Source organism: Lupinus angustifolius, chromosome LG03, assembly GCF_001865875.1.
Source record: "Lupinus angustifolius cultivar Tanjil chromosome LG03, LupAngTanjil_v1.0, whole genome shotgun sequence".
Lineage (NCBI taxonomy): Eukaryota > Viridiplantae > Streptophyta > Magnoliopsida > Fabales > Fabaceae > Lupinus > Lupinus angustifolius.
Window position 1 is genome coordinate 2,704,107 of NC_032011.1, and position 25,715 is coordinate 2,729,821.

A 25,715-nucleotide genomic window follows, 5' to 3' on the forward strand; every position below is an offset into this window, starting at 1 on the left:
GTATGTAAAAATAGTTGAGCTTTTATTAGTTTGTTAGTTAGTTTGGTTAGAATAGTTAGTTTTTTTATCCTTTATATAAAAAATTCAATGTAATTTTGCTTTTCAATCTATTCAATATTAAATAAATAATATTCTCTTTTTCATCTTTCTTATTTCATCAAGAAAATTCAAGCATGCTTCATTCTATTTTAATAAAGTAGAAGTAAAATCTTTTAAATAAAAGTAGTCACTATTCATACTAACCTACAAGGAATTATTGACTACAGCCGTAAGTAAATTGTGCTTTTAGAGCTTTAGGAAACAAAAAATGTGATCCGAAAAATCCATAGACAACTAGAGTTGTGTTTTGATTTTTCCTAGGAATATTTTTAGGATGTATTCATTAATTTAAAAATTAAAATTAAATAACTTTTATTTATTATAAGAGGAGATGGTTAAATTAGAAATAATGAGGTTTTGAGTTCTCCATACGTTAGATATAGAAAAATATATTTTGGATTGTTAGAAACCTAGTTTTGGATTCTCACATTAAGCAAGTTTATCATGAATGGAATTCAAGGTATGAGATATTTCATACATCAAGTTTACTCTAGAACATATTTTATAATAATAATAATAATAATAAAGAAATGAGTTAAGCATCCAAGTTACCTGTATGGATCCTAGTATGTAGGGATAGAAATGGTTATGATGATCAACTATCCTGATATGAGTGTGTGTCCATGTCTCTAGCCAATAATTTTTTTTCAAGTAATGTAAATATGTTAGTTTATGTTTATACAATTTTTTTTTTTAATTAAGTGTCATTTTTTATTAGATTGGGACAAGAAAATAGAATAGGAATAAAGATATGTGATCTTTCTCCATCATTAACCGCTAAATTAAACAGCTTATTTATGTACAGTGAGAGTGACTATAAAATTGTTACAAGCTAACCCATTATTCTCAATTTTGGGTGCATCCCTTATAACCTTAGTGCATGATTCCTATTTGTTTGCATAAATTTGCCACTATTTGCGCTGTTCCCAATCACATGCTAGGCTTATATCTGCGGAAATTGTTTGCTACAAGTGACATAAAGGCTTTGGAACAAAATCAGATACCCAAGATTGTGATACTCTATTAAGGGCTGAAAATTTTGTAGAGCTCTTCATGGCTGTGTTTGCCTTTGTGTTTAATTATTGTCTTCAATTATTGGCCATCATTATATTTGATTGGCCAGAAAAAAGAAAAAAAAATGCACTAAAACTGATTTTATAGAAGGCCAAGAAAAGGAAATGTTCGTGGCTAAAGTGGCCAAAGAATGATGGAAACAAACTAATAGCCCGAGCTAGATATCAAACAGAAATAAATTTCCCATTAGATTTAACCATTTTAAATTGTTAAATGGTTTGGTCAAACTAAATGATTTTAAATATAATTAATAATTTTAATATATATATATAAATTTATATAATTAATAATTATGTCTAATTATATTGAAATAATATTTAAACTCCATAGCAGAGTTCCAGTTACTTCAAGTTTTTGGTATAAGAGTCAATTTTAGCAAGGCTCCTAACATCTTAGAGGTAATTTGGAAGACTCCTTCTATTGGATTGGTGAAAGCTAACTCGGATGGTGCTGCTTAGAATTTTCAGAAACAGTGACGGGGAGTTCATGGGTTGCTATGCTTCCTATTTCAATATACAAAATTCAATCTATGCTGAGTTACTTGCAGCTATAATGGCTGTCATCATAGCCTATGAGAAAGGTTGGAGGTCTATTTGGTTGGAGTGTGATTCTAAGGTGGTGGTGGACATTTTCAATGGCTCCAAATTGGTTCCTTTGGCGTCTAAGTAATCTCATGAACAAGTGCAACACCGCCATAAATTCCATGCACTTTATGGTTACTCACATTTTTAGGCAGGGGAATTCTTGTGCCGATAAGCTTGCCACGTATGGAGTTACTTCCAAAGCTGATTCTTGGTGGAATAGTTTGCTGAATTTCTTGTATGAGGATTTTCATAGAAATAGGAATTTGCTTCCTAATTATAGGTTTCGCAATTTGTAAGATTTTGGCGTTTGTTTGTAATCCTTCTCTTTTTAATGAAATCTTGGGTGTGTGTTAGCACCTTTGTTTAAAAAAAAATTTATTAAAGTAATATTCCGTCTTTTAAAATTTTAAGTGAACCATCTTGTTCATCTTTTAGGTTATTCTGGTTTAATCGGGTTTAACATAGTTTGACTAAAACTTTCCCGATTCAAAATAGTCCGACCACTCATTCAATTAAGATTATAAAACAAATTCATTTTCAAATCTCTCCTAACCATCATGTCCAATCTATCATGAAGTTGGCACTTATGCTAATTGAATAGGTTGCCAATCCAAATTTCAGATAATCACCATAGTGCAGGGACTTCAGTGCCGATCAAGTACCATGTTATGGAATATGGACAACTGAAAGCAACATTATATTCTATCATGATATAGTGAGTCTTAATGTTTAGATTGCCACCTTATATAATTTCATGGCAATGGATTATATTCCTAATTTTTAGAGTTAGTTTGGAAGTTAGATTTTGAAGGAGAAAAAATGGAAAGAAAATGTTTGAGTCATGAAATACACTTGTGAGATGATTCCCAAGCTTTCCATTACCCTAAAAGTATGAAGAAAAAATGTTAAGAAATGGTAATTATTGGCATATTTTGTGCTATGCCATACTCTATTGCTTTTATGCACACAAAAGTTGAAAGTTGGAATGCCATGGAACTCTTCACTTGCCATATTATTATTTGCATGTAATATTAGTTGGTATGAGTGCCACGCTTAATACCATGCATGGAATTCAGGGGCAATCGCGTATCATGCATGTTTCCTCGCCACGTTAAAGTTGCTTGGAGTGCCATGAATGTCAAGTAAAAGGTGAATGAATGCAACGTTAGAGACAGTGAGCAGCTTTTTCTAAAGTTCCGTGTTGGTGACATGAATTTGGATAGGAAAGGAGACATGAACTCATCTTTGTATATTTACATCTCTAAATGCTTCCATGCAAGGTCATTTGGTTATAATGAACAAAAATAAGGATATAAGATATAGTAAGTGTTCACATGGATAGACAAATAAACAACTGTGTTTTGAATTGAACTATCATGAGAACATTATGTTGGTCGTTATGTTAGTGTTATAAGTGATTCTCAATGTCATAATTAATGTATCCGATCTTTGGACCTAAAACTAATATGATTCTTAATAAGAGAAGTTCTATGTCATCTATAATTGAGTGATCATAGATTATGCTTGAATATGTGACAAATTAAATCATGTGGCGGAATGATGATACTTATCTAGATGAGGCTTCTTCTTCAGATATATCTCCAAATCCTTTGATTGACTAAGATTATTGAATACATGACCATACTCAATATATCAATATATTATACATATAATGGATTGATTTGTTGAGTAAATTTAGCTTGAGATCAAGTAAGGTTGTGACATATTTCATATCTTGTGTTCAACTAAGATGTTTGAATAGAGCGACCTATATATATTACTATTTTTTTATATGTCAATAATAATATTATTGTATTGAGTAACTGTGGAATTTATTTATGTTATATATGTTCTCTTCTTTGATCAATTTGCATTTTGACGAGAACTTGCTTTGGCCATTGATATTGGCTGACATGTATTTTTGTATTTTAACTTTTGTGACTTTTATGATAATATTTTCTTTGTTGGTCTATTAGTGATTTAATATTATCTTTATACATAGACCAATTTCATGAACAAATAAAGTTTAAATGATAGATAGGAAACATAGTACATTGTATTTATTCGATTGTAAAACATATAAAATTTAGGGATTTTTATATAATTTCCCCTAATATAGTTACCAACATCATTCCACCTTTTTTTGTATAAGGTTAATGACATAGATCAATAAATCATTAAAGAACAATAGTTTTGAAACAAAATAAAAAACATAAAACAATAGAAGATATGAAGTAGATAGAGTATAGCTTTCCTGATGATTTTGTTAACAGGTGCACTAAATAAATTGTTTAAGAAATATAAAAGAAATGATTTTGTTTTTGTATTACTAAGAGTATTTTTCAATTTTTTTGGTAAGAAACTAATCTTTTTCAAAGTTTGTGGCTACCCTTCCCAACAAGTGTTACTCTCAGGAATCGAACCTTAGTCTTTCACCAGACCAATATATTGTTAAAAGAAATGATTTAATATTGAAAAAGTAAGTTGATCCATATGTTAAAATAATATAAATATAAAAATTTATTTCTCTCTTACTTCAACAATTCTTTAAAAATACTTTATAATAACTTTCCAATGTAATATTTTTCATGTGCATAAATAAATCAAACCACACCTTCTATATGAAAAATAGGCCAAACCCATGTTAAAATAAAGACTATGTCTGAGCTCCACCCTATCTTTGAAAATTGAATACCTATCTACCTAAGTTCTACTGTGTCAATATTTTCATCATCATTACCTTAATGAATGGAATTATCCAAATAGATTTGTAGGCTTTTACAAAAAGTAAAACATCTTTGTTAGACATAGACAGATGATAAATAATATTTTATGTAATAATTGAAAAACCATGGTCGGGTAAGTGGAAGTGTATGTGTAACTTTTAAGTTAATTACCAGAATTGTGAAAATGACACATCTTTGCTTTGTAACTTGTATGTGGTAATTTGCTGGTTTTGTTTTGTTACTTGTTTCTTAACTTTCCTTCAGGAAACAACCTCGAAACAACCCCTCTCACTTGTTGCTATCAATATCTGGATGAAAGACAAATTTATTTTATCAATTTTACTAGGGAACAAAATGAATGAATTGAAATGGATTTGAATTAAATTTCTAATAAATAAATAAATTATATTTATTTAATATTTATATACTGACAATGTAAGTATTTTTTACACTGTTAGTGAATCTCTATTATTCATATATCAACTATTGTTGATTTTCAAACAAAAGTATTATAAATTAATATGAATGATATACTAACAGTAAAAAATGTTTGCACTATCAGTATATAGATTTTATAATCTACTTAAAATTAAAATTATTGAAACCATCCGTGAATGGATGGGAAATGTGTGCATTAATATCGATTTTAGTCGATTAAATGGGTCGATAATGATCAATTTGTCTGATTTTTTTGTTTTTTAATTGAAATCGAATTTGTTTATTCTTTTATTTTCTTTTCACCTATCATTATAATCCCCTTCTTTCTCTTTAAAAATATATTAGGTCTAACTTAAGCTGAAAGTGTAATGATGCATTTTCTTATAAAAAAAAGCATTAAACAATTACTTACATTTTAATACAAAATGTCATTTCTTCAAACACTCTCATACAAAAATAAACAAATACTAATGATTGAAAATAATATTTTTAAGGAAAAAATCTCTTCATTTAAATTTTAAGCTAAACTATAGAGCATTGAAGAAAATCTCTTCGTGATTATGAAATGTACCCAAAAAAACTGAATTACTAATTAAATAAAAAGTAATAACTTTAAAAATTAAATCTGCATCTTTTACCTTAAGGTTACCATAAACTTAATGTTGATGATAATACTTTAGGGATAATTTGCTTTGGATGCTTTGTTATGCATGCTAATGGCTAATGGGTTTTTTTTTATCAGCATTACTGAGTTAGATCAAATAACCTAAAGTCTATTTTTTTTTTCGTTAAGCAAAATGTATTAGAAGCAGCATAAGGGATGCTAACCCAATACAAGACAAAGATCAAATATTGATCTTTTTAGAAGTTAATATAATACAAGTTTTTGGATCGTTACACCAATTAGCAAACACAAGAGAAGTTGGAGCAACTTTAGAGAGAAACCACGACCAAGATCTAGCTTGGATTAAATCCAAAATATGCACATAACTCATAGCCTTGTTAGAAAAGATCAATTCATTCCTCATAATCCAAATGGACCAAACAACAATGAACCATACCATCCTCCACAAACTTGCCCCTTTTACATTCGGTCTAAGAGCATCATGCATTACTAAGAATTCCCCAATCGACTTTGGAAGTTGAATGGAGACTTGTAACCAAGAGTGAACTCCTCTCCACACAGCAGAAGCAAAATCACAAGAAATAAACAAATGATCCACAGATTCCGCATGGTTCAAACACATAGCACAATTAATGTCCTCAATCCTCTGAATAATTTTCCTTTTAAATAATTCTACCTTTGCAGGAATTCTCTGTCTAATGAGCTTCCAAACAAAACAACATATTTTTGAAGGAACACAATTAATCCAACAATTTTTTAACAAGTTACCTAAAGGAGAAGTACTTTGGTCCACTTGACTGAGATAAGCGGATTTGATAGTATATCTCCTAGATGCATCCAAACTCCAGCTCCAACTATCTGCAATAGCCCTCTTGCAATAGTGATTTTGAATCAAGGCATACAAGTTCTCAATGATATCCTTTTCTCTCTCAAGCAAATCCCTAGGCCAAGTCACCTCCCACGCCAAGGCATAAAGTCTATTATATAAACTTTTTTATATATCTAACATATTTACTACATCTAGCACATTTTGTCACATATAGCATAACACGTATGACTTGATTTGTCATTTACATTCTCTATTCATGTTATACTTAGGTGGTACTAGCCAATTTCACAAACATTTAAGCATTCTTCATGATATAACTAAATGTGTGTTGCATATTTTTTCATCTAAGTTCACAACTATATCTGAGAAGATTATTTCTCACATATCACCCTATGGTATGATGTCATGAAAACAAAAAATCTATTATTTTTCATAGATACAAAAATGTATTTGTTATCAACATTTATTTAATTAAAGTCTATAGTAAACACTTAAAATGATTAATAATTAATGAAACATGTTACTAGCAGAACAGAAATCTCCTATTTGAAAATAATTTAAATTCTTGTTATTATTTTTTCTCTTGTTAATTACTTTTTCCAAATTTCCAAACTTCCAAACTCAAATAAAAACATTTTCAATAATGAATGCGCGTGAGAAGTAAACGCAGTGGCCCATAGCGTTGTCTTTCAACGCCGTAGTTTTCCCCAAACGCATGCAGACACAAATAACTACACACATGACACGTTATATATACCACACTCTCTTTTCTCTTCATCCATGTCTTCATTTTCTTCATTACCTTATTCCAATCTCAACAACAAAAACTACTTCATAATGGGTCTTTTCCTTTCTAGGAACCTTACTTGTAACTTCTTATACCCTTTCCTTTTTTCTAAGAAACTTTCTGTGGATTTGTTTCCTAAGCAATTGGAGAACATGATGTGTTTGGTTTCTCCTCGAACTGGAAGACATTTACAACGTTATGATAAAGGGTGTCGCCAAGTTGTCGGGTATGTTCTTTTTTCCTTCTACCCATGATGTTTTTTTTATGTGTTTATATTCTTCATGGTTTTTTTTGTACATTTCTTCTTCTGGGGTTTGTTGTTGGATGATAAGCTGAAGATTATGTACATGTTTTGAAATTTACAAGGTTTTATCAATTGGTTTTTTCCCTCAACATGGCTCCTTTGATTTGATTATTGGAATTGAAAGAAAATATTTGATTTTTTTGTGGTTTTGAATTTAAACCTGTCTTTCTGTATGCAAGCTTGATTTTAATCTAACTTGTTTATGTGTGATTTTGGAAATAAACAGATGCATTCCTTATAGATACAAGAGCAAGGGAATTCAGGACAAGGAAATAGAGGTTCTTGTGATTAGTGCTCAGAAAGGTCAAGGAATGCAGTTCCCAAAGGTATTGTTTGTTTTGGTTTACAACTTGTATTCTCATGCTTCATTCATTTTCAAAACATTTTATTCATATTTTAATGACATATCTATGTTATTTGGTTTCAGGGAGGTTGGGAAATTGATGAATCAATGGAACAAGCTGCTTTAAGAGAGACAATAGAGGAAGCTGGAGTTGTTGGCAATGTTGAGGTTAGTATCTATTTGAAGAACATGGATCACTTGTCCCAATTCCCGGTCCTCACCAATTAAAAACAAAATGCTAAATTTTTATATTACTTGTTCAAATCTGATTGTATCGGGATAGGGTGTGGGACAGAGGATCTACCTCCCTTTTTGGAAGCCCTTTTTACATGACTTTCTTGCCAAATAATTAGGCCTATGAATCTATGTTTCTTACCTTTTGTGTTATTTGGTTGCTTTGGTGCAGAGTAAATTAGGTAAATGGGTTTATAAGAGCAAAAGCCAAGCCATAATGCATGAGGGATATATGTTCCCTTTACTTGTTAATAAGCAGTTGGATAATTGGCCAGAAATGAACTTCAGGAAAAGGAGATGGGTGAGTGTAATGTCTTAATTCACTTATCAATTAATCTCTCCAATTGCAATAAAACTTAGAAGAATGTTAATGAGAACATTGGTTAATAATTTTATATGTTGTTGTTGTGCTAAAGTTTCATTGATTTGCATGATTATGCAGATGACTGTGGCTGAAGCAAAAGAAATATGCCCTCATGCATGGATGAAGGAAGCTTTAGATGTATTGGTTTGTAGACAAACTCAACCGCAGCCAAAGCTATAAGTGTAAATTACGGTCCAGTACACGAGGCTCCCATCAAGTAGAGTAGATGTCTATAGCCTTAACATCACAATCAAAGATCCTGTTTTCAGGATTTGAACCGATGAACTTCAGGTCACAGGACAAGTCAAAGCTATAAGTTTAGATTGTAAATTGTAGACATTCTCTTGCTTTTGGAATCCACAAACTGGTTGATTAGAAGAAGCACTCACAAGATAGATTTAGTGAAAATTAAAGTCAGGAATTGTGAAACTGCAAGTTTACAATTTGTTCCTTGGCATTTTGTTCCTGTCCTCAAATTTCTTAGTGTTGGTTCAATGGGAAATAGAGTAGCATATTCAGAATTTGTAGAATGTATAGTTAGAGATCTAGCAATAGAACCATAGATGTACCAATTCAATTCATTCTTCCATCCATTTCTGGCCAATTTGATCTTCAATAAAACTATATGTATCACACTTTCTTCTTCATTGTTCATAAACTCAAAGCTTATATCAGATGAAGGACTCAACAAGCTTTAACATATGAATATATGATGAGTTTACTTTGGTTTTTATATAAAATATTTGCTATTAGTCCTGCCATTCTGAAGGGTATAAGCTATTATTGAAAGAGAAAGGGTACCTAACTCCTGAATTCACAATTGTTACCTCATTCAAGTTTTGCTCCTTATTGTAGCACAAGTCAATGATAAGATTATTGATACTCTCAAATGTCATATTCTATTTTCATTTTATATTGACAAATCATAAATTTTTAACATATATATAAAACTAAGATTTTGATTGGCCAATATAGTATGTGGTAGAGTATTATGATTTGGTTGACATCATTTAATAGGATTAAGGTTTAGTTATTGATGTGTGAGACTAAGAGTTGAGAATTTGGAATATAAATAGCCCTCTATACTAACAAAATAAAGATAATGAAGCCCATGGATATGGATTCTTTAATATGGGATGAGTAAGGAATTGTTTAATTAAATGTCAATGTTTGACGCCTTAAAACAATATTTGTCGGGAGAAATAATCATTCAGGAGAAGATTAGTTTGTTCTCCAAAGCATGAGGAATAAAGATTATTATCACTTTGTAAACAATATGGAATTCTACTTTGAATACATAGTACTGCATGTCTTTGGTTGCATGACCTTTGTGGCTATGTCTGTTAGATTGCAGTTGATTCAGACAAAAGGCCATAGTTGAGTAAAGAAGATACCACTTAAATACTTCTATTAAATCCTTTACACTTAAAATCAAAAGCCATTTCATTTTAGTTTTTGTCTAATCATTTTAATATAATTATGTTAATAGTGCTCAACTCATGCATATAGCTCTAATTAAGGCCAAGACAGACATGATATTAAGCCTGAAAAATTGACATTAGTGTTTCGGAAAGGGTATAATAGTAATAATACTACAGTTGAAAAGGTAGCAGCATTATTGCATGATTATGATTAGATAAACAAAAAAGTTGATAGAGATTTTTAATATAATTTAACTCTAACTCTATGGGACGCTCAATGTTTTAAAACCAATGATGTTGCTATCAGCAATTTACATATTATAAATTATGAATCATTGTTGGTGTGTAACTTTCAAATGATGTGGGAAAATACTGATTGTATCGGGATAGGGTGTGGGACAGAGGATCTACCTCCCTTTTTGGAAGCCCTTTTTACATGACTTTCTTGCCAAATAATTAGGCCTATGAATCTATGTTTCTTACCTTTTGTGTTATTTGGTTGCTTTGGTGCAGAGTAAATTAGGTAAATGGGTTTATAAGAGCAAAAGCCAAGCCATAATGCATGAGGGATATATGTTCCCTTTACTTGTTAATAAGCAGTTGGATAATTGGCCAGAAATGAACTTCAGGAAAAGGAGATGGGTGAGTGTAATGTCTTAATTCACTTATCAATTAATCTCTCCAATTGCAATAAAACTTAGAAGAATGTTAATGAGAACATTGGTTAATAATTTTATATGTTGTTGTTGTGCTAAAGTTTCATTGATTTGCATGATTATGCAGATGACTGTGGCTGAAGCAAAAGAAATATGCCCTCATGCATGGATGAAGGAAGCTTTAGATGTATTGGTTTGTAGACAAACTCAACCGCAGCCAAAGCTATAAGTGTAAATTACGGTCCAGTACACGAGGCTCCCATCAAGTAGAGTAGATGTCTATAGCCTTAACATCACAATCAAAGATCCTGTTTTCAGGATTTGAACCGATGAACTTCAGGTCACAGGACAAGTCAAAGCTATAAGTTTAGATTGTAAATTGTAGACATTCTCTTGCTTTTGGAATCCACAAACTGGTTGATTAGAAGAAGCACTCACAAGATAGATTTAGTGAAAATTAAAGTCAGGAATTGTGAAACTGCAAGTTTACAATTTGTTCCTTGGCATTTTGTTCCTGTCCTCAAATTTCTTAGTGTTGGTTCAATGGGAAATAGAGTAGCATATTCAGAATTTGTAGAATGTATAGTTAGAGATCTAGCAATAGAACCATAGATGTACCAATTCAATTCATTCTTCCATCCATTTCTGGCCAATTTGATCTTCAATAAAACTATATGTATCACACTTTCTTCTTCATTGTTCATAAACTCAAAGCTTATATCAGATGAAGGACTCAACAAGCTTTAACATATGAATATATGATGAGTTTACTTTGGTTTTTATATAAAATATTTGCTATTAGTCCTGCCATTCTGAAGGGTATAAGCTATTATTGAAAGAGAAAGGGTACCTAACTCCTGAATTCACAATTGTTACCTCATTCAAGTTTTGCTCCTTATTGTAGCACAAGTCAATGATAAGATTATTGATACTCTCAAATGTCATATTCTATTTTCATTTTATATTGACAAATCATAAATTTTTAACATATATATAAAACTAAGATTTTGATTGGCCAATATAGTATGTGGTAGAGTATTATGATTTGGTTGACATCATTTAATAGGATTAAGGTTTAGTTATTGATGTGTGAGACTAAGAGTTGAGAATTTGGAATATAAATAGCCCTCTATACTAACAAAATAAAGATAATGAAGCCCATGGATATGGATTCTTTAATATGGGATGAGTAAGGAATTGTTTAATTAAATGTCAATGTTTGACGCCTTAAAACAATATTTGTCGGGAGAAATAATCATTCAGGAGAAGATTAGTTTGTTCTCCAAAGCATGAGGAATAAAGATTATTATCACTTTGTAAACAATATGGAATTCTACTTTGAATACATAGTACTGCATGTCTTTGGTTGCATGACCTTTGTGGCTATGTCTGTTAGATTGCAGTTGATTCAGACAAAAGGCCATAGTTGAGTAAAGAAGATACCACTTAAATACTTCTATTAAATCCTTTACACTTAAAATCAAAAGCCATTTCATTTTAGTTTTTGTCTAATCATTTTAATATAATTATGTTAATAGTGCTCAACTCATGCATATAGCTCTAATTAAGGCCAAGACAGACATGATATTAAGCCTGAAAAATTGACATTAGTGTTTCGGAAAGGGTATAATAGTAATAATACTACAGTTGAAAAGGTAGCAGCATTATTGCATGATTATGATTAGATAAACAAAAAAGTTGATAGAGATTTTTAATATAATTTAACTCTAACTCTATGGGACGCTCAATGTTTTAAAACCAATGATGTTGCTATCAGCAATTTACATATTATAAATTATGAATCATTGTTGGTGTGTAACTTTCAAATGATGTGGGAAAATAATCAATCATGCTAGAGGTTTCATATCAAACGGGGGCTAAATGACAAAGAAGGGAGATTGTGAGTATTAGTGAGATATATAGTACTATTAAATTCAAGGGATATAATCCTCCATGGATAAATACCAATGCATCTAGAAGAACATTTCATATATACATACACTTATTATTTAAAAATTGTAAGAATAATAAATTTGGGTTTTACAACCAATTATATATGGTTAAGATTAAAAGTAGTTATTAATCATATAATAGTTATATACATATATGTTTTAATCTTAATCGTTCAATCAAGATCTAATGATATATATTAAATGTTCTTATTTCTCATAGTAGTAGTGTATTGTTCTCACATTAGTAGTTCGTATATATATATATATTGTTTTGTTTTGAGACCAAGTCAGTCAACTGGTAATGATGTGGTTAGAGTGAAGAGAGGTTTGAGGTGAGATTGAATAGATTATCTGTGAAGTGTGTAAGGAGTTAGAGAAAGTTATACGAGGTCTACAAGAGTCCACATAGCTCACTTCTGGTTGGGAATTTGGAAAAAAAATTGGAGCAAACTAATTATATAAATTATATATTATTTATTATTTATTTGAATTATTTTTTAAATAAATGATAATTAAATATGAATAGTAAATAATATATAAATAGTGTATAAAACTATTATACTATATGGGTATATATTTTTCCTCATACATTTTAAGTGTGATTGAGTCCATTTCAGGTTGAAGAATCTGCCTATAGGAAGGAGTATGATTTTTATTGATAATGTGATTTTTTGTACTACCAAATATATTTCTTATCATAGAGTAAGGACTAGCTCATTTTGGAGCGCATGAATGTCACTTCCAATAAATATTTATCTCATGAATTTAATTATTGACTTTTGGTTTTTTTAAGGTTTTAACAAATCTTATGCCACTAGTTCAACATATTATTAATATTGATAGTGTGGTTAAATAAGAACATGAATGATAAATTAGAGATAAAAATATTTTAAATTATCATAAAAATATTAAATAATTATGGTACATATCATCTTACTCTTCCATTAGTAGAACCAAACTCTAAAGTGTATGCACTTATATGCAGTATTATTAATATTATATCAATTATCATACCATGATAGATTATTAATATAGTTATATAAATGTGATAAATTTATATGTATTTGCATCATAAAACTCAATAACAATGAATTTTAACTTTTAAGGTTTGAATATTAATTTGTCAATTTGAAAAATATGAATTTTTTCATGCACAAATCATTTGGATGATTATGGTATGATATAGTTTAGTGAAGTTTTTTGATTTAATTACATAACATATAATTTTCAAAATGTTATAAATTCTTGTATATCACTCACCTATAAGACATTAGTCTAGTCGTATAAAACTCTATTGGATCCTCATACTAATAATATTAAATATTTGGTTTGTATAAGATATTATTGAAAAGAACGATCATTTAACTTAAAATTAGTTCATGATACATAAAGCGACGAACAAATATTTTGCTTATAAAAAAAAGAATATCAATCATAGTGAAAAAAAAAACTAAGTTTATAATTTAATTTGATTGAGAAACATATATAATTTATATTTTCTATTTATTTAAAAAAAAAGCATAACCTATAAAAAAAATAAGTTGAACCACACATGCACTTAATGTATTTGAAATGTGAAATAGAAGGCATATATATAGCAGACACAAAGAAGTAACCGTTAGGAAGCAGTGAGAAGGGACAATGAGTAGAATGTTGAGAGTGAGAGAAACATGCGAATACGAAGCTACCAGAAATGCTCGTTTGTTAGAGAACAAGGTATCATAATCATGTTTCTTCTTCTTCTTCTTCTATGCTATACTTTATGTATCATAACTCCAATGATTTTATTGAATGAATGAAATCTGAATAAATGCAGGCTCGATTAGAGTCTCTGGGTATTCTCAAAACTGTTTCAGAGATTCGAAAACCAGTCACTCCCAAACGACAATACCACAAAAAGTTATTTGGTCTCACTCCATTGCGACGATCGCACCGTCTCAACGCAACCACCGACCACCTTCAACCACGCCGATCTCAACGTTTAGCACCCAAACATGAACCTAGCAAGAGTGGGAAAATAAATTTAAAAAATATCATTTTTTTATTTTGCGAACGATATTAGTTTTTTTCTTTTAAGTAGTAAGAGTTCGATTTTGATACTATGGTGTAAAAAGTTTTCAAAATCAACCGATGTTTTATTTTTATTTTTATTTATGTGACTTTTTTAGGTAGTTGATGTGAGTGTCTAATATTTTTAACAGCATAAATAAATATATCTACATCAAATTTGAATCCCAATAGTAAGACACTCATTTCGATCCTCCATGCTTATATGCAACATCACAATGGCATTACTCCTTGAATTTGTAACTAATTATTAAATTGGTCCTCACTTTAAATTATCATTTCATTTTAGTCCTTAAGGTTTGTTTGCAAGTTGGGTGTTTGAGAAAAAGAAATAAAATACTTTAGAGTCATCTCCCACATGTATTTCATGACTTCTAATATGGCGCATGCTTACAATTTCAAGAACTTAAAATGATAATTTCTTAAATTAGTGAGTAATATGATATATGCTTAATTCAGGATTGAAATGGTGGTTTAGTCTAATTAGTGCGGTCAATTTATTCTTTTAAGCTTCAAATTGATGTTATTTTATTGAATGACCAATTTGATGTCAGTATACAATATTTAGAAAACTGATATCATGCATTTATAAATGTACAATGCTATTTTAACCTCAAAGCCTTTAGAACTTTCTAGTTCGGGATACAAAAGATAGAGTGAATGTTTTTGGTTTATTAACCAAATTGGAAGTAGTGTAAGTGATGTAAAACATTAATGTGCAATAACTAATGTGATAAGGCTTATTTACTCTTTTTGCAAGCACTACTTGTTTTCATGATTTTGCTGTAAACTTTAATGGTTTACACATTACCTGCTGCTGGTTGTAACTTGTAACAGAGAAGGTAACTCCATGTGAAGGGGAAGATGAGAAGATTAGACCTGCCAATGCACCATACATTGAAATAAGGGATGCAGACCTTCAGATTACTCCCGAAGGTTCTGCTCGGCGATGCAATAGCAAGGACAGGGGCAGTGTCTACAATCCAATTTTTGGAATATGCTGCCATTTTTGCAGGCAAAAGAAATTGTGTGGTGAAGAGGACTGCAAAAGATGTAGCAATTTTGATGTGGATGAACCATGCCTAGGTCAGATTTACATTAGTGTCTTGTTGTGCATTCTTTCTGCATTAGCTACATATATTGTTTTAACAGTTCCACAACATATTTTTGGCAGGGAAGACTGATTGTTCTGTCTGTCACTCTAGCACTGGTGTTTTTTGCAGAGCATGCCTCAAGGTTCGATACGGTGAAGGTAAGTAACTACACTTATTTGATGACACCCATTTCCTGTTCAGAAAACAGCAGAGTTAAAGTATCTTACATGGTTATACCTAAACTTTTCCTGTTCAGAAAATTTTAATTGTGCTTCAACCACAATTATGATATTGTAGTTTTAAAACCTGTTATATAATAAGAGGCATGACTTTTCCAAAATGGTTTCATATTGATATTCTGAAACTGTTCATTTATCTTTTAGAAATAGAGGAGGTAAGAGAGAACAAGGGATGGACATGCCCACATTGCATTGAAGAGAAAGGAATAAATCCTTATTGGATATGTAACAGGTACAGTCATTAAGTTTTAGCACCTACTTAAGTTTTTGGGTTGTAATACTGGTGTTGATTGGTGTTACTTCATTTGGATCTTTGGAACTCAAGTTTGCTCCTTGACAATGACCTTTCGGTTCAAACTCGGATTTGAGAGAAAGATAAGATGTCATTCTCCACCAAGTGATTGGTGTAATATTTGTAAATTCTAAAAAAACACATATTTATTATGATATCAATTTATCTTTTGCTACTGATGTTGTGTATGGTGGATATATCATAACAGGATGAAATAGAACATTTGAATTACATTGTAAGTTCTGTGTATTCTGTGAACATGCTAGCATAGTGGGTATTACTTCTTTTTCTAACAAACCAGCAGATACCATTTCATTAGACATGCTTACTGTTACTCACATCTAGATTATTCACATATACTTGCTGGTTCCTATCAGATACTGTAAATTATGCATGCATGCATGCATGATTGTGTCCTTAATTTCTCAAAGGGAATTAACTGTGATCTGATTCTTGATGCTATTTCCATTTTACTTTCCTTATGTATAGCTCAATATGCTTGAGGAAACGAATGAAAGCTCCAACTGGATTGGCAATATACAAAGGTTGGTCTTTTTGTTGTAACCTTAAAAATAGAATGCATATGCTATTTTTAATGTTGTTTTTTTTACTAGCATTTATTTGCTAATATCTTTTGTATTATTGGGTGTTGCTTTTTTTACTTGTTGTCTTTTATTGAATGAAATAAAGCTCGGAAGATGGGATACAAATCAGTGGCACATCTACTAATGGAAGAACTCAAACGTGGAAACAAGCTCAAAAGATAAGGGATTCTCATGTAAGATCAAATATGTAATATTCAGCACTCATTTTCTTTCTGAGGAGCAACTCTTTATGCATGTACATTCTCTGTATTGTTCACTGCCCTCTTCCTAAATCTCAAAAAGCAAGTGAACATGCTAATCAATGTTTTAAATTGGGTCACATATGTTTATTGTCATGGGGATTGTGGCTATTGTGGTGTGATTTTTTATGATTAAAAAATATTTTTGAATTCGATGCAGCTCATATACGATCTGATGCGGTCGTATTATTGTGATTCGGTGTTACGCAATTACAGCATGATACGATTGCACAATTACCATAACTGCAATATTGCGACCTCATCACGTAATGTGGTACACAATTTGAATCACTGCTGGCAAGTAATGTTTGACATAAGGGATGTTTTCAGCATCTCAGTTTTAGAACTTATCTGTTTATCATTAACCGAAAAAGGAACTTTTACTTGTGTATCAAATTATCAGACATCACATATTTAGAATATGTTCAACATAATGTCAACTATCAAACACCACCTTAATATTTTACTATTGACTCGAAGTTATATTAGGGTCTAAAGTCCAAAAATTCTGAAGCAATAGACCAAAGAACAAAGAAGAATCATAATAAGCTATTCAGGCACCATACCCCATGTCACACATGTATTTATAAATATGAATTATTTATCTTCAACCACAAATTTTCTCATTTTCTACAAGAACAAAAAATCCCATAAATTTCAATGCTCTCGTGCTTAAAGAATTCAAAATGTAAGAAAGATATGCATATCATATTACATTTGAACTATATTTTTAAATATATTGTTTTCTTTACAAAGTTTAGAAGTGTATTGAAAGAAAGAAAAAATAGAATCAACAATAACCTTAAGAAATCATGTGATTAATTATTTTTAAACATATTAAGATAAAATCAATTACCACTTTAATAATGCATGACTTTTAATTGCTACTCGAAATCAACATTGCCATTGTTGCTCATTATTACTACTATTGTCATTGTCACCATGGAAAACTGCAATTATAATTATTATCACCATCATCATTATAATAAGGTTCAAGGACGATGACCTAGGACCCATGAAAAATGAGAACCTAATTTTATTTCATGTTACACTAATTTTGTTATGGCATTCATTCTGTTATTATTCTGGATTAAATGAACTACTTTTTTTTGTGATTTCTTGGTTAATGAGGCCTAAAAAAGTGTCATGATCACACCTTATTGTTTCTAGTATCAAATGAACTTTTTCAATAGCTTTTGATCATTTTATCTCTGTGCCCAACACCTCATACTTCCTTAGACAAATTTTTTTTTTTTTAAAAAAATAGTACATTATTTACATTTGAGATCACATGTCTAAGTTACCATATAATCTATCCCGAGCCAATTAGATATTGTCACATAAATGAAAAAATCTTTAAAACCAAAAAATAACACTTTTATATTATTTGTTAAAATCTTATTAGTTTGAAATAGATGATGAAACAACCTAATAGATGTGATATCTATCCCACACCTTCCTTTGGATGAAATAAAAATAAGAGTAAATACTCATTTTAGTCCCTCATATTTTTCGACTTTACGAGTTTAGTCATTCAAAAAAGAAAAGATTTAAAGTCGTCCACAAAAAATTCAAATGTAAGTCAAATTACACATTTTTAGTATATTTTATAATACTTTGTAGAAACTAATTTAACCAAAAAAGAGTCATTTGAGTTTTTTTAGACTATTTTATATCATTTTTTAAATAAATAACTGGTAAGGTCGAAAAAGACGAGCTGTAAAATAATTACTCTACAAATAAATGTTAGACTTGGTGACCTAATTACTCTACAAATAAATGTTAGACTTGGTGACCCTCCAAAATGACCTGAACCCTCAAAAAACCCTCTAACATTATATCATCATAGCTAACATCACCACTTCTCTTCTTTTGAGTCTAATGTATCAAAATTCACGCTTTCAATTTCTGAACCAAAACCCATCAATTATGCCATTAATTCACACACTTACACCATCTTGTTATGCAACCCTCAACTCTCTCAACAATTATTCATTCCTCTCCAATGTTACTCTTCCTACCTTCGGATTCAGTCTCAACAAAACGCTTCATACCCATAACCCAAGTTTTGTTTTTTCAACCACAAGGAATCGTTTTCGTGTTTCTGTAATTAGTGCCAAAGCTGGAACAGATTACTATTCCACCTTGAATGTTAGCAGCAATGCTACCTTGCAAGAAATTAAGAGCTCATATAGGAAACTAGCTCGAAAGGTTCCATTTTTCTTCACTGGGTTCTGAATTTGTAATCTGTTTTTACATGTTTATGTGGTAATTTTGATGGGGTGTGTTTGGTTTTTGAGGAAATTGAGCGAAAGTGGGAAATTTGAAATGTGGGGTGGCAAGGTTTTAGGGCATTTTGAGAATTTGATTCTTAACTTGCGTTTTTACCTGTTAACTTGTAGCTTTTTGATATCAGTGACTGGTTGATTAAGCAGAATGTGAGAAAATGCAAAACGTGGAATGAAACACACTTTGCAATTGTTTATTTTGTGCGTGTGAGAGAGCTTATGGGTAAATAATTTCCAAATTTACTTAGCACGAAATTGGGTAAATAATTTAATTAAGCACTTGTTACGTGAGAGCTTATGGCATTGCTATAAGCTTGTTTAATCTATGAGCTTATTGAAATAAGCTAAAAACGAGCGTATAGGAAAGTCATAAGTTATTTTCATAAGCTCTTCCAAACTTCTGTTAAGTGCTTATATGATAAATTTTAATAGGCCCTTTTAAGCTCTTCCAGATACCCCCCTTGATGAACTTTAACGTTCACATGAAGACGATGAAACATCCTTTTTGTAAAATATAGGTTCCGAGCATTCTTATAAATGTAGCCTTCTGGATTCTTTTTTAGGAAAAAATTGTTATCTTGTCTTAGCCTTAGTTGATTGTGGCATATCTTGATTAGTTATTATCATTTGTTAATATGAAATAAGAAAAGCCCAAGTGTTAAGGTAGAAAAGAAGAAAAAAACATTTCAGTTGGTCTTCTTGTTTGTTCGACTTATATGAATTTAAAACTTCATTCATGAATGATGTCTCTTTACACCATAAACCAGCAAGCTCTATTGCCATTAGCGACTGTAATCTGAGATTTTTTAGTGCTGTCATTTATTAGATTTAACTGAAATTATCAATTCAAAAGTTATATGAAAATATGTATGAAGAGCCATTTTCAAATTCATAGTTTTTGTAATGTCTGACATAATGTTGTGTTTTTTTAATCTTTGGGATCAGTACCATCCAGATATGAACAAAAGCCCAGGGGCAGAGGATAAGTTCAAGGAGATAAGTGCTGCATATGAGGTGATTCTTCTTCTTCTTCCTCGAATGATACTTCTTCTATTGTTGACAATAGATGCTCAGGCAGGGAATATTTTGGGATTCATTTTAGGCGCTTTGGTACCATGCATAATCTATTTTTATCTTTGCTAGTATTCTATTAGCGTATGATCTGAACAATGGCATTGTAATATTTTCTCCATATGGAATATAAGGCTGGATGTTGAATTAGTGAAACTTTGTTAGTTGTATTACTTCATGGACAAGCTTATGTTTTATTTATATATGTATCTGCCCGTTTTTATTCATGGGGTAACAAAGCATGTATATAGGTCCTATCAGATGATGAGAAAAGATCTTTATATGATCGCTTTGGTGAGTCAGGTCTACAAGGAGAAAATGGAGAATCAGCTAGTGCTTCTGGGGTACGTTTCTATTCAATTGTTCTGCTTTCTGCAATATCAGAATATCCAAATGAACATAAGACTCTTTGATTTGATGATACAGTCGTATGGAATTAATATCTGCTCCTTTTATTATTTTCCCACCGTAGTATTTTTTTAATTTTAGTTTACTGCTAATGCCTTTTGAATCTATCAGGTTGATCCTTTTGATTTATTTGATGAATTATTTGGTCGTTCGGGAGGTATGTTTGGAAGTAGCGGTGAAGGTGGCATCAACTTCAGTTTGAGAAACAATAGAAACAGTGGTCTTGATATCCGGTATCTATCTTCTTCATTTGATTTTGTCTGGTTTCAGAGAAAAACAGTTGACAACATTTTATCAATATGCTTATTATGACAATTTTTAAGAACTATCTCCCAGATTAGAGGATACTGCCTTCATGACTGATAATTTTGAAGATTGTATTTGTGGCATTAACTGTGAATGTTTTGCTTTTCAGTTATGTTCATTTTTCAATGAATAAAACCCCTCAAATATTCCACAAAGAAAAAACTTGGAAATACATTGCATATCATAATTACCTATAAGAAACAAGTTGTCAATGAAAGATCCTGTATGTTTTTAGTGTGGTACATTATCAGATGTATTACATGTGCATTATGCTAGCAATTCTTGAGAAGCAAGAAGACAGCAAGGGTTGCTCTCTGTCTCTTGCAGATATTATCTATGCTATTTTAGACACCTGTTGGGAAAATGCCGATAAAATTGCACAACATATATGAAAATAACTATGTTACCCTACCTTGCAGGTATGACCTCCATTTGAGTTTTGAAGAATCAATTTTTGGAGGACGGAAGGAGATTGAAATTTCTTGTTCTCAGACATGTAATGATTGTGACGGTACAGGAGCTAAATCAAGGAATTGTATTAAACATTGCACAAATTGTGGTGGTAGAGGAGGAGAAATGAAAAGCCAGAGAACACCCTTTGGAATAATGTCTCAGGTAATCTAGATTAAATAGATTTAATAAGTAGTCCCCGCCTCTAAAAAAGATTTAATCTTTAAGGAACTATATTGCCAGTTTTATTTAAATTAGCCGACACATTATTCCAAAACGTGATTTTTCTATGGCGTGATATTTAGGTTTCTACCTGCTCTAAGTGTAGTGGTCTTGGCAAGATAATCACTGACCACTGTCGAAGGTGCGACGGTAGCGGTCAGGTACAATCTAAACAAACAGTTAGCGTGGTCATTCCTCCTGGCGTCACTGATGGAGACACAACACAGATTCGAGGAGAAGGGAATTTTGATAAGAAGAGGTTAGAGTGCCAAATGTCAATGACTGCTTACAGTTACCTGTTTGGTCACTTAAAGTTTTGCTAGAAAATATGGACCGTAACTGTAAATCTGTAATACTAATCTCGAATCATGCACAGATTCTTTTGGTTAGTATTGGCTTTATTATACTATGATATGTGGGACGACTTTTAGGGTATGTTTGCAAGTTGGTTTTTAGAGGGTAATGGAGAGAAGGGATTGGCTCGGGAGCCATGAAATATACCTATGAGATGACTCTCAAGCCTTCCTTTTCCCTCCTCTTAAAAAACAACTGCAAACAAACCCTTAGTTCATCATGTGTGACAATGAAAATGATATCATTTAATCTGAAACCCAAGAGGCCTTGCTTAAAGCTAAAAATGGGCCTCGTTTTCATTGGACTGTTGATTGGTATCTAGAGGCAGAAGTATGAATTGAAGTCACTGAAACTCTAAGCCGCTAATCATTAAAGTGGTACATTTTTTTCAGGAATATTAATGGGGATCTTTTTATAGTCATCCATGTTGCTGAAAAGCGTGGAATTCGGAGAGAAGGTCTTCATTTGTACTCAAACATTAATATTGACTTCACAGAGGCAATACTGGGCTCTGTTAAAAAGGTAACAATAGTTACCGAAAGAAAAAGAAAGAGGCAAAAGTGACAATATGGACATGCTGACAACCTTTGTCACCATTCATGTAGACATTTGATCGGGATCTTTTAACGTATAGGAATAGGATTATATTTTTGGCCTTACGTTAGTGCTCAGCTCATGTTAGTTTTTTTAATAACTGATATGAAAATAGATTGACATCTTCAGTTCATTATTTTTTGCCACATTTACACTCTGCTTTCTTTTACATTTTTCAGTTAGGAGTTAGGACATTTCTTATCCTCCACTAGATGTATTTTCTCTCCTCTTTGTCTCAATATTATTCTTTGTAAGAACTATATTTTCTCACTTCAGAATAGGTCTTTCTCTTTGCTAGGAATTTTGTGTTCATCATTTATTCTTTGTAGAACAATAATATGATTAATGTGGTTGTATAAACAGATGAGATGCATCTGGAGTGACCATGCTAGCTAACGGATATTCTGCAATTAGTCTTTGCTGAGAATACTCAAATACTCAATAATTATATATACGGCCGTCGGCAGCACATATATAAGTTTAACCATTCTGTACTTTTTCAAGCATGGTTTAGTAGTTCAATCATTCATAGCATTGAGGAACGCTTGTGACTTTTGTGTGTCTTCGAAAGTTGTTTTAACTTTAAACCTTGGTGGTTTCAGGTAGAAACTGTTGAAGGTATAAGGGATCTTAGAATTCCTTCTGGAATTCAACCTGGAGAGTCAGTGAAGTTGTCACGTTTGGGAGCACCAGACATGAATAAACCATCTAAACGAGGCGATCATTACTTCATTGTGAATGTTCTTATTCCTAAAGATATAAGGTCTGTCCTTGCCATCTTTACTTATTTCTTATCTCCCTAGAGAACAGGTTTATCATTGTTTTGTGTTTCATGAGTACTAGAAATTGTTCTTATTCCTAAAACTATAAGGTCTGTATTTTTCTTGCCATCTTTGCCTCTTTCTTATACCCCTATCAGTACAGGTTTACCATTGGTTTAGAGTTTCATGAGTACTGGAGTTACAGATTTACCATTGGTTTAGATTTACCACTCTGCAATTTTTAGTAAATAGTTCATTTCCTTTTCAATCAAAAGCCAGAATCTGTATCCATATTTCACATTGCTTCATTTGATGTTGCTTCTGGAGAATACATTACTCTTTGTCCATAGTCCCAGCAGTGGCAAATAGAATTTTAGTTTGTACTTTGCAGTAATCATCCACCTTGAAAGACATCATGGATTCTCTGAATAGAATTGCTGACTTTGAATTTCTTTGCATGGCAAAAATGGTTTAGTGTCCCAAAAACACATACAACAACAACCAAGCCTAAAAAACACACGGCTTAACATTTTTTAGATCTATCATTATTTTGTACATTCCTGATAAATGAATGCTTTGTTACTTACATGAGGAGTTCTAGGAACACACTCTTTGTTACTCTCTTTTAAACACTTGCTATTTTATTGGTTCATGTCACACCAACTTTAACTAATTACTGTCGTTCAAGTTTGCATAAAATATAATATTTTCTTTTTAATTTTTTTAAGAATCCTGATAAGCACACAAAATTAATCTGCATTAACCGTTCACCTTTTCGTCCTCCTCTATTCTCTGAGTAATCAAAGAACATGCCATCAAATCCAAAATCAAGTTTAACTTTCTAGAACTAGACCATGGAAAGTTGAAAATGGAGGAAGCAAGGATAGAAGATTTAAGAATCGGAGGAACAGCTATGGCAGAAGGCGAAGGAAGGATAGCAGCTGCTGGTCACCCACAGTCCAGAACCCACAACTGCGAGCCACTGCCCTCTGCCACCAGTTCCCAAGACCAACAGTCACTACCAGATTGCACGACATCGTCCTCTCCCTCTGAGACCTGCTGTTGCGGCTTCAGCCTGAACTGTGTGACCCACTGTTACCTACCACTGGCAATAGGATTTGGGAACTGAATGTCTTTGTTTCATGGGAACAAAGCGTTAGGGTTTGCTGTTCTGAACCAGAATGAGGTAGATGAGGATTACTGATGAGAGAGAAAAAGAACAACATCAACAATAACCAAACCTTAGTCCCACTAGGTGGATCAAAGAGAGAAAGAAAATCAGGAGAGAAAAAATTAGTTGTAAACTTGAACACAAGTGACCAAGAGTGTTTAAAAGAGTGTGTTCCTAGCACTACTCATTTGTTGAAGTTTCTTATAATTTTGGTTTTCTTACATTCTCTAAAAAAATGCTGCTTGTTATAGTGGCGCCGAACGAGTACTGGTTCAGCAGTTAGCTTCACTAAGAGCATCTAGCAAAGATGATTCACTTTCTTCTGATGGCATTGGTATTAGTTCATTCTATTCCGATACTTTATTCAATATGATAAATTATGCTGAACAATAGTGAACAAAGAAAGATTATTGATGATTTCAGGGATACCTAAGGGAATATTCAGGGCTCCAGAAGGTCAAGCTTCAAGCAAGGGAATCAAAGATGTTGATTCTCTATGGAGATCAGTGAAGAACTTTTTAAGGTATATCTCAGCAGAGCTGTGCTATATGTGATAAATTTTCTGGTTGAATAATAAACAAATCTTTAGAATTCGAATTTGTAAGCAAGCATTTGCTCAGCAGTTTCTTGAAGTTTTGGACAATAGCAGTTCCAAGAAGAAATTGTTCATGAATAATGTATAGATAAGACTCTTACCTTTTTTTCTTGATTTACAGGGGAGGACAGTCTGAAGAAAGGTTCGCTTCGATAAGCCTCGATAGATCAGCGTCATTATGGAGATTTAGTCACCACAATCATTCAGTCTCATATTCTTTCTTTGTTGTCTTTATTATAACATGGATTTTTGCATCTATAGCTAAGTCTAAGTACTTGTTATTTCAGAAAAGAACCAAGTCCTTAACTTATAAAACAGAGAGAAAAACATTAAGGGTAAGAAAAAGTGGAAAATAGGAAGTGGAGTGGGGTGGAAAGGTTTTGATTTTCACTCCTAGGTTCTTGGTAGAGGATGTATTGTTAGAAAGTGAGTGAGAAAAGTTGAACCTCACACTCAAACACCCCCTCCAGAAATGTGTGATAGCAAAAAACTTCACACTTATACTATATCAAAATCATATTCT

General features: G+C 31.7%; 3 protein-coding genes and 1 long non-coding RNA gene across 6 annotated transcripts; all 4 read left to right on the top strand.

Moving 5' to 3' along the window:
* On the top strand, positions 7,147–9,081 carry LOC109343063 (nudix hydrolase 18, mitochondrial-like). The gene is made up of 5 exons (XM_019581186.1): positions 7,147–7,388; positions 7,693–7,792; positions 7,894–7,977; positions 8,216–8,344; positions 8,486–9,081. Exons 1-5 carry the CDS (start codon positions 7,156–7,158, stop codon positions 8,585–8,587), a joined length of 648 nt encoding a protein of 215 aa, XP_019436731.1. The 5' UTR covers positions 7,147–7,155; the 3' UTR covers positions 8,588–9,081.
* Positions 10,225–11,207, top strand: LOC109343067. Its single transcript, XR_002107160.1, has 2 exons — positions 10,225–10,470; positions 10,612–11,207. It is a non-coding gene; the product is annotated as an uncharacterized LOC109343067 (long non-coding RNA).
* LOC109343066 (cell division cycle-associated 7-like protein) lies at positions 14,048–17,067 on the top strand. The gene is made up of 7 exons (XM_019581190.1): positions 14,048–14,152; positions 14,253–14,445; positions 15,341–15,589; positions 15,678–15,755; positions 15,981–16,068; positions 16,618–16,673; positions 16,819–17,067. Exons 1-7 carry the CDS (start codon positions 14,078–14,080, stop codon positions 16,893–16,895), a joined length of 816 nt encoding a protein of 271 aa, XP_019436735.1. The 5' UTR covers positions 14,048–14,077; the 3' UTR covers positions 16,896–17,067.
* LOC109343064 (chaperone protein DnaJ) lies at positions 18,778–25,656 on the top strand. 3 transcript variants are annotated; one of them, XM_019581187.1, is made up of 11 exons: positions 18,778–19,183; positions 20,206–20,274; positions 20,583–20,675; positions 20,851–20,972; positions 21,465–21,660; positions 21,801–21,976; positions 22,464–22,593; positions 23,268–23,428; positions 24,849–24,937; positions 25,021–25,120; positions 25,314–25,656. In XM_019581187.1, exons 1-11 carry the CDS (start codon positions 18,854–18,856, stop codon positions 25,546–25,548), a joined length of 1,701 nt encoding a protein of 566 aa, XP_019436732.1. In that variant the 5' UTR covers positions 18,778–18,853; the 3' UTR covers positions 25,549–25,656. The 3 variants fall into 3 exon arrangements, with proteins under 3 accessions (XP_019436732.1, XP_019436733.1, XP_019436734.1); XM_019581188.1 differs by having other exon boundaries at positions 24,849–24,931; XM_019581189.1 differs by having other exon boundaries at positions 18,779–19,183; positions 24,849–24,931; positions 25,054–25,120.

What these genes read in the sequence shown, in the direction of transcription:
- LOC109343064 (XM_019581187.1), top strand. Translation starts at nt 18,854, where the DNA reads ATGTATCAAAATTCACGCTTTCAATTTCTGAACCAAAACCCATCAATT. An exon ending in AATCAGCTAGTGCTTCTGGG is followed by an intron (nt 20,676 to 20,850) that starts GTACGTTTCTAT and finishes TGAATCTATCAG; the next exon opens with GTTGATCCTTTTGATTTATT. An exon ending in TTCTGATGGCATTGGTATTA is followed by an intron (nt 24,938 to 25,020) that starts GTTCATTCTATT and finishes TGATGATTTCAG; the next exon opens with GGATACCTAAGGGAATATTC.
- LOC109343066 (XM_019581190.1), top strand. Translation starts at nt 14,078, where the DNA reads ATGAGTAGAATGTTGAGAGTGAGAGAAACATGCGAATACGAAGCTACC. An exon ending in TGTGGATGAACCATGCCTAG is followed by an intron (nt 15,590 to 15,677) that starts GTCAGATTTACA and finishes TATTTTTGGCAG; the next exon opens with GGAAGACTGATTGTTCTGTC. An exon ending in TGGATTGGCAATATACAAAG is followed by an intron (nt 16,674 to 16,818) that starts GTTGGTCTTTTT and finishes AATGAAATAAAG; the next exon opens with CTCGGAAGATGGGATACAAA.
- LOC109343063 (XM_019581186.1), top strand. Translation starts at nt 7,156, where the DNA reads ATGTCTTCATTTTCTTCATTACCTTATTCCAATCTCAACAACAAAAAC. An exon ending in GGGTGTCGCCAAGTTGTCGG is followed by an intron (nt 7,389 to 7,692) that starts GTATGTTCTTTT and finishes GGAAATAAACAG; the next exon opens with ATGCATTCCTTATAGATACA. An exon ending in AAGGAATGCAGTTCCCAAAG is followed by an intron (nt 7,793 to 7,893) that starts GTATTGTTTGTT and finishes ATTTGGTTTCAG; the next exon opens with GGAGGTTGGGAAATTGATGA.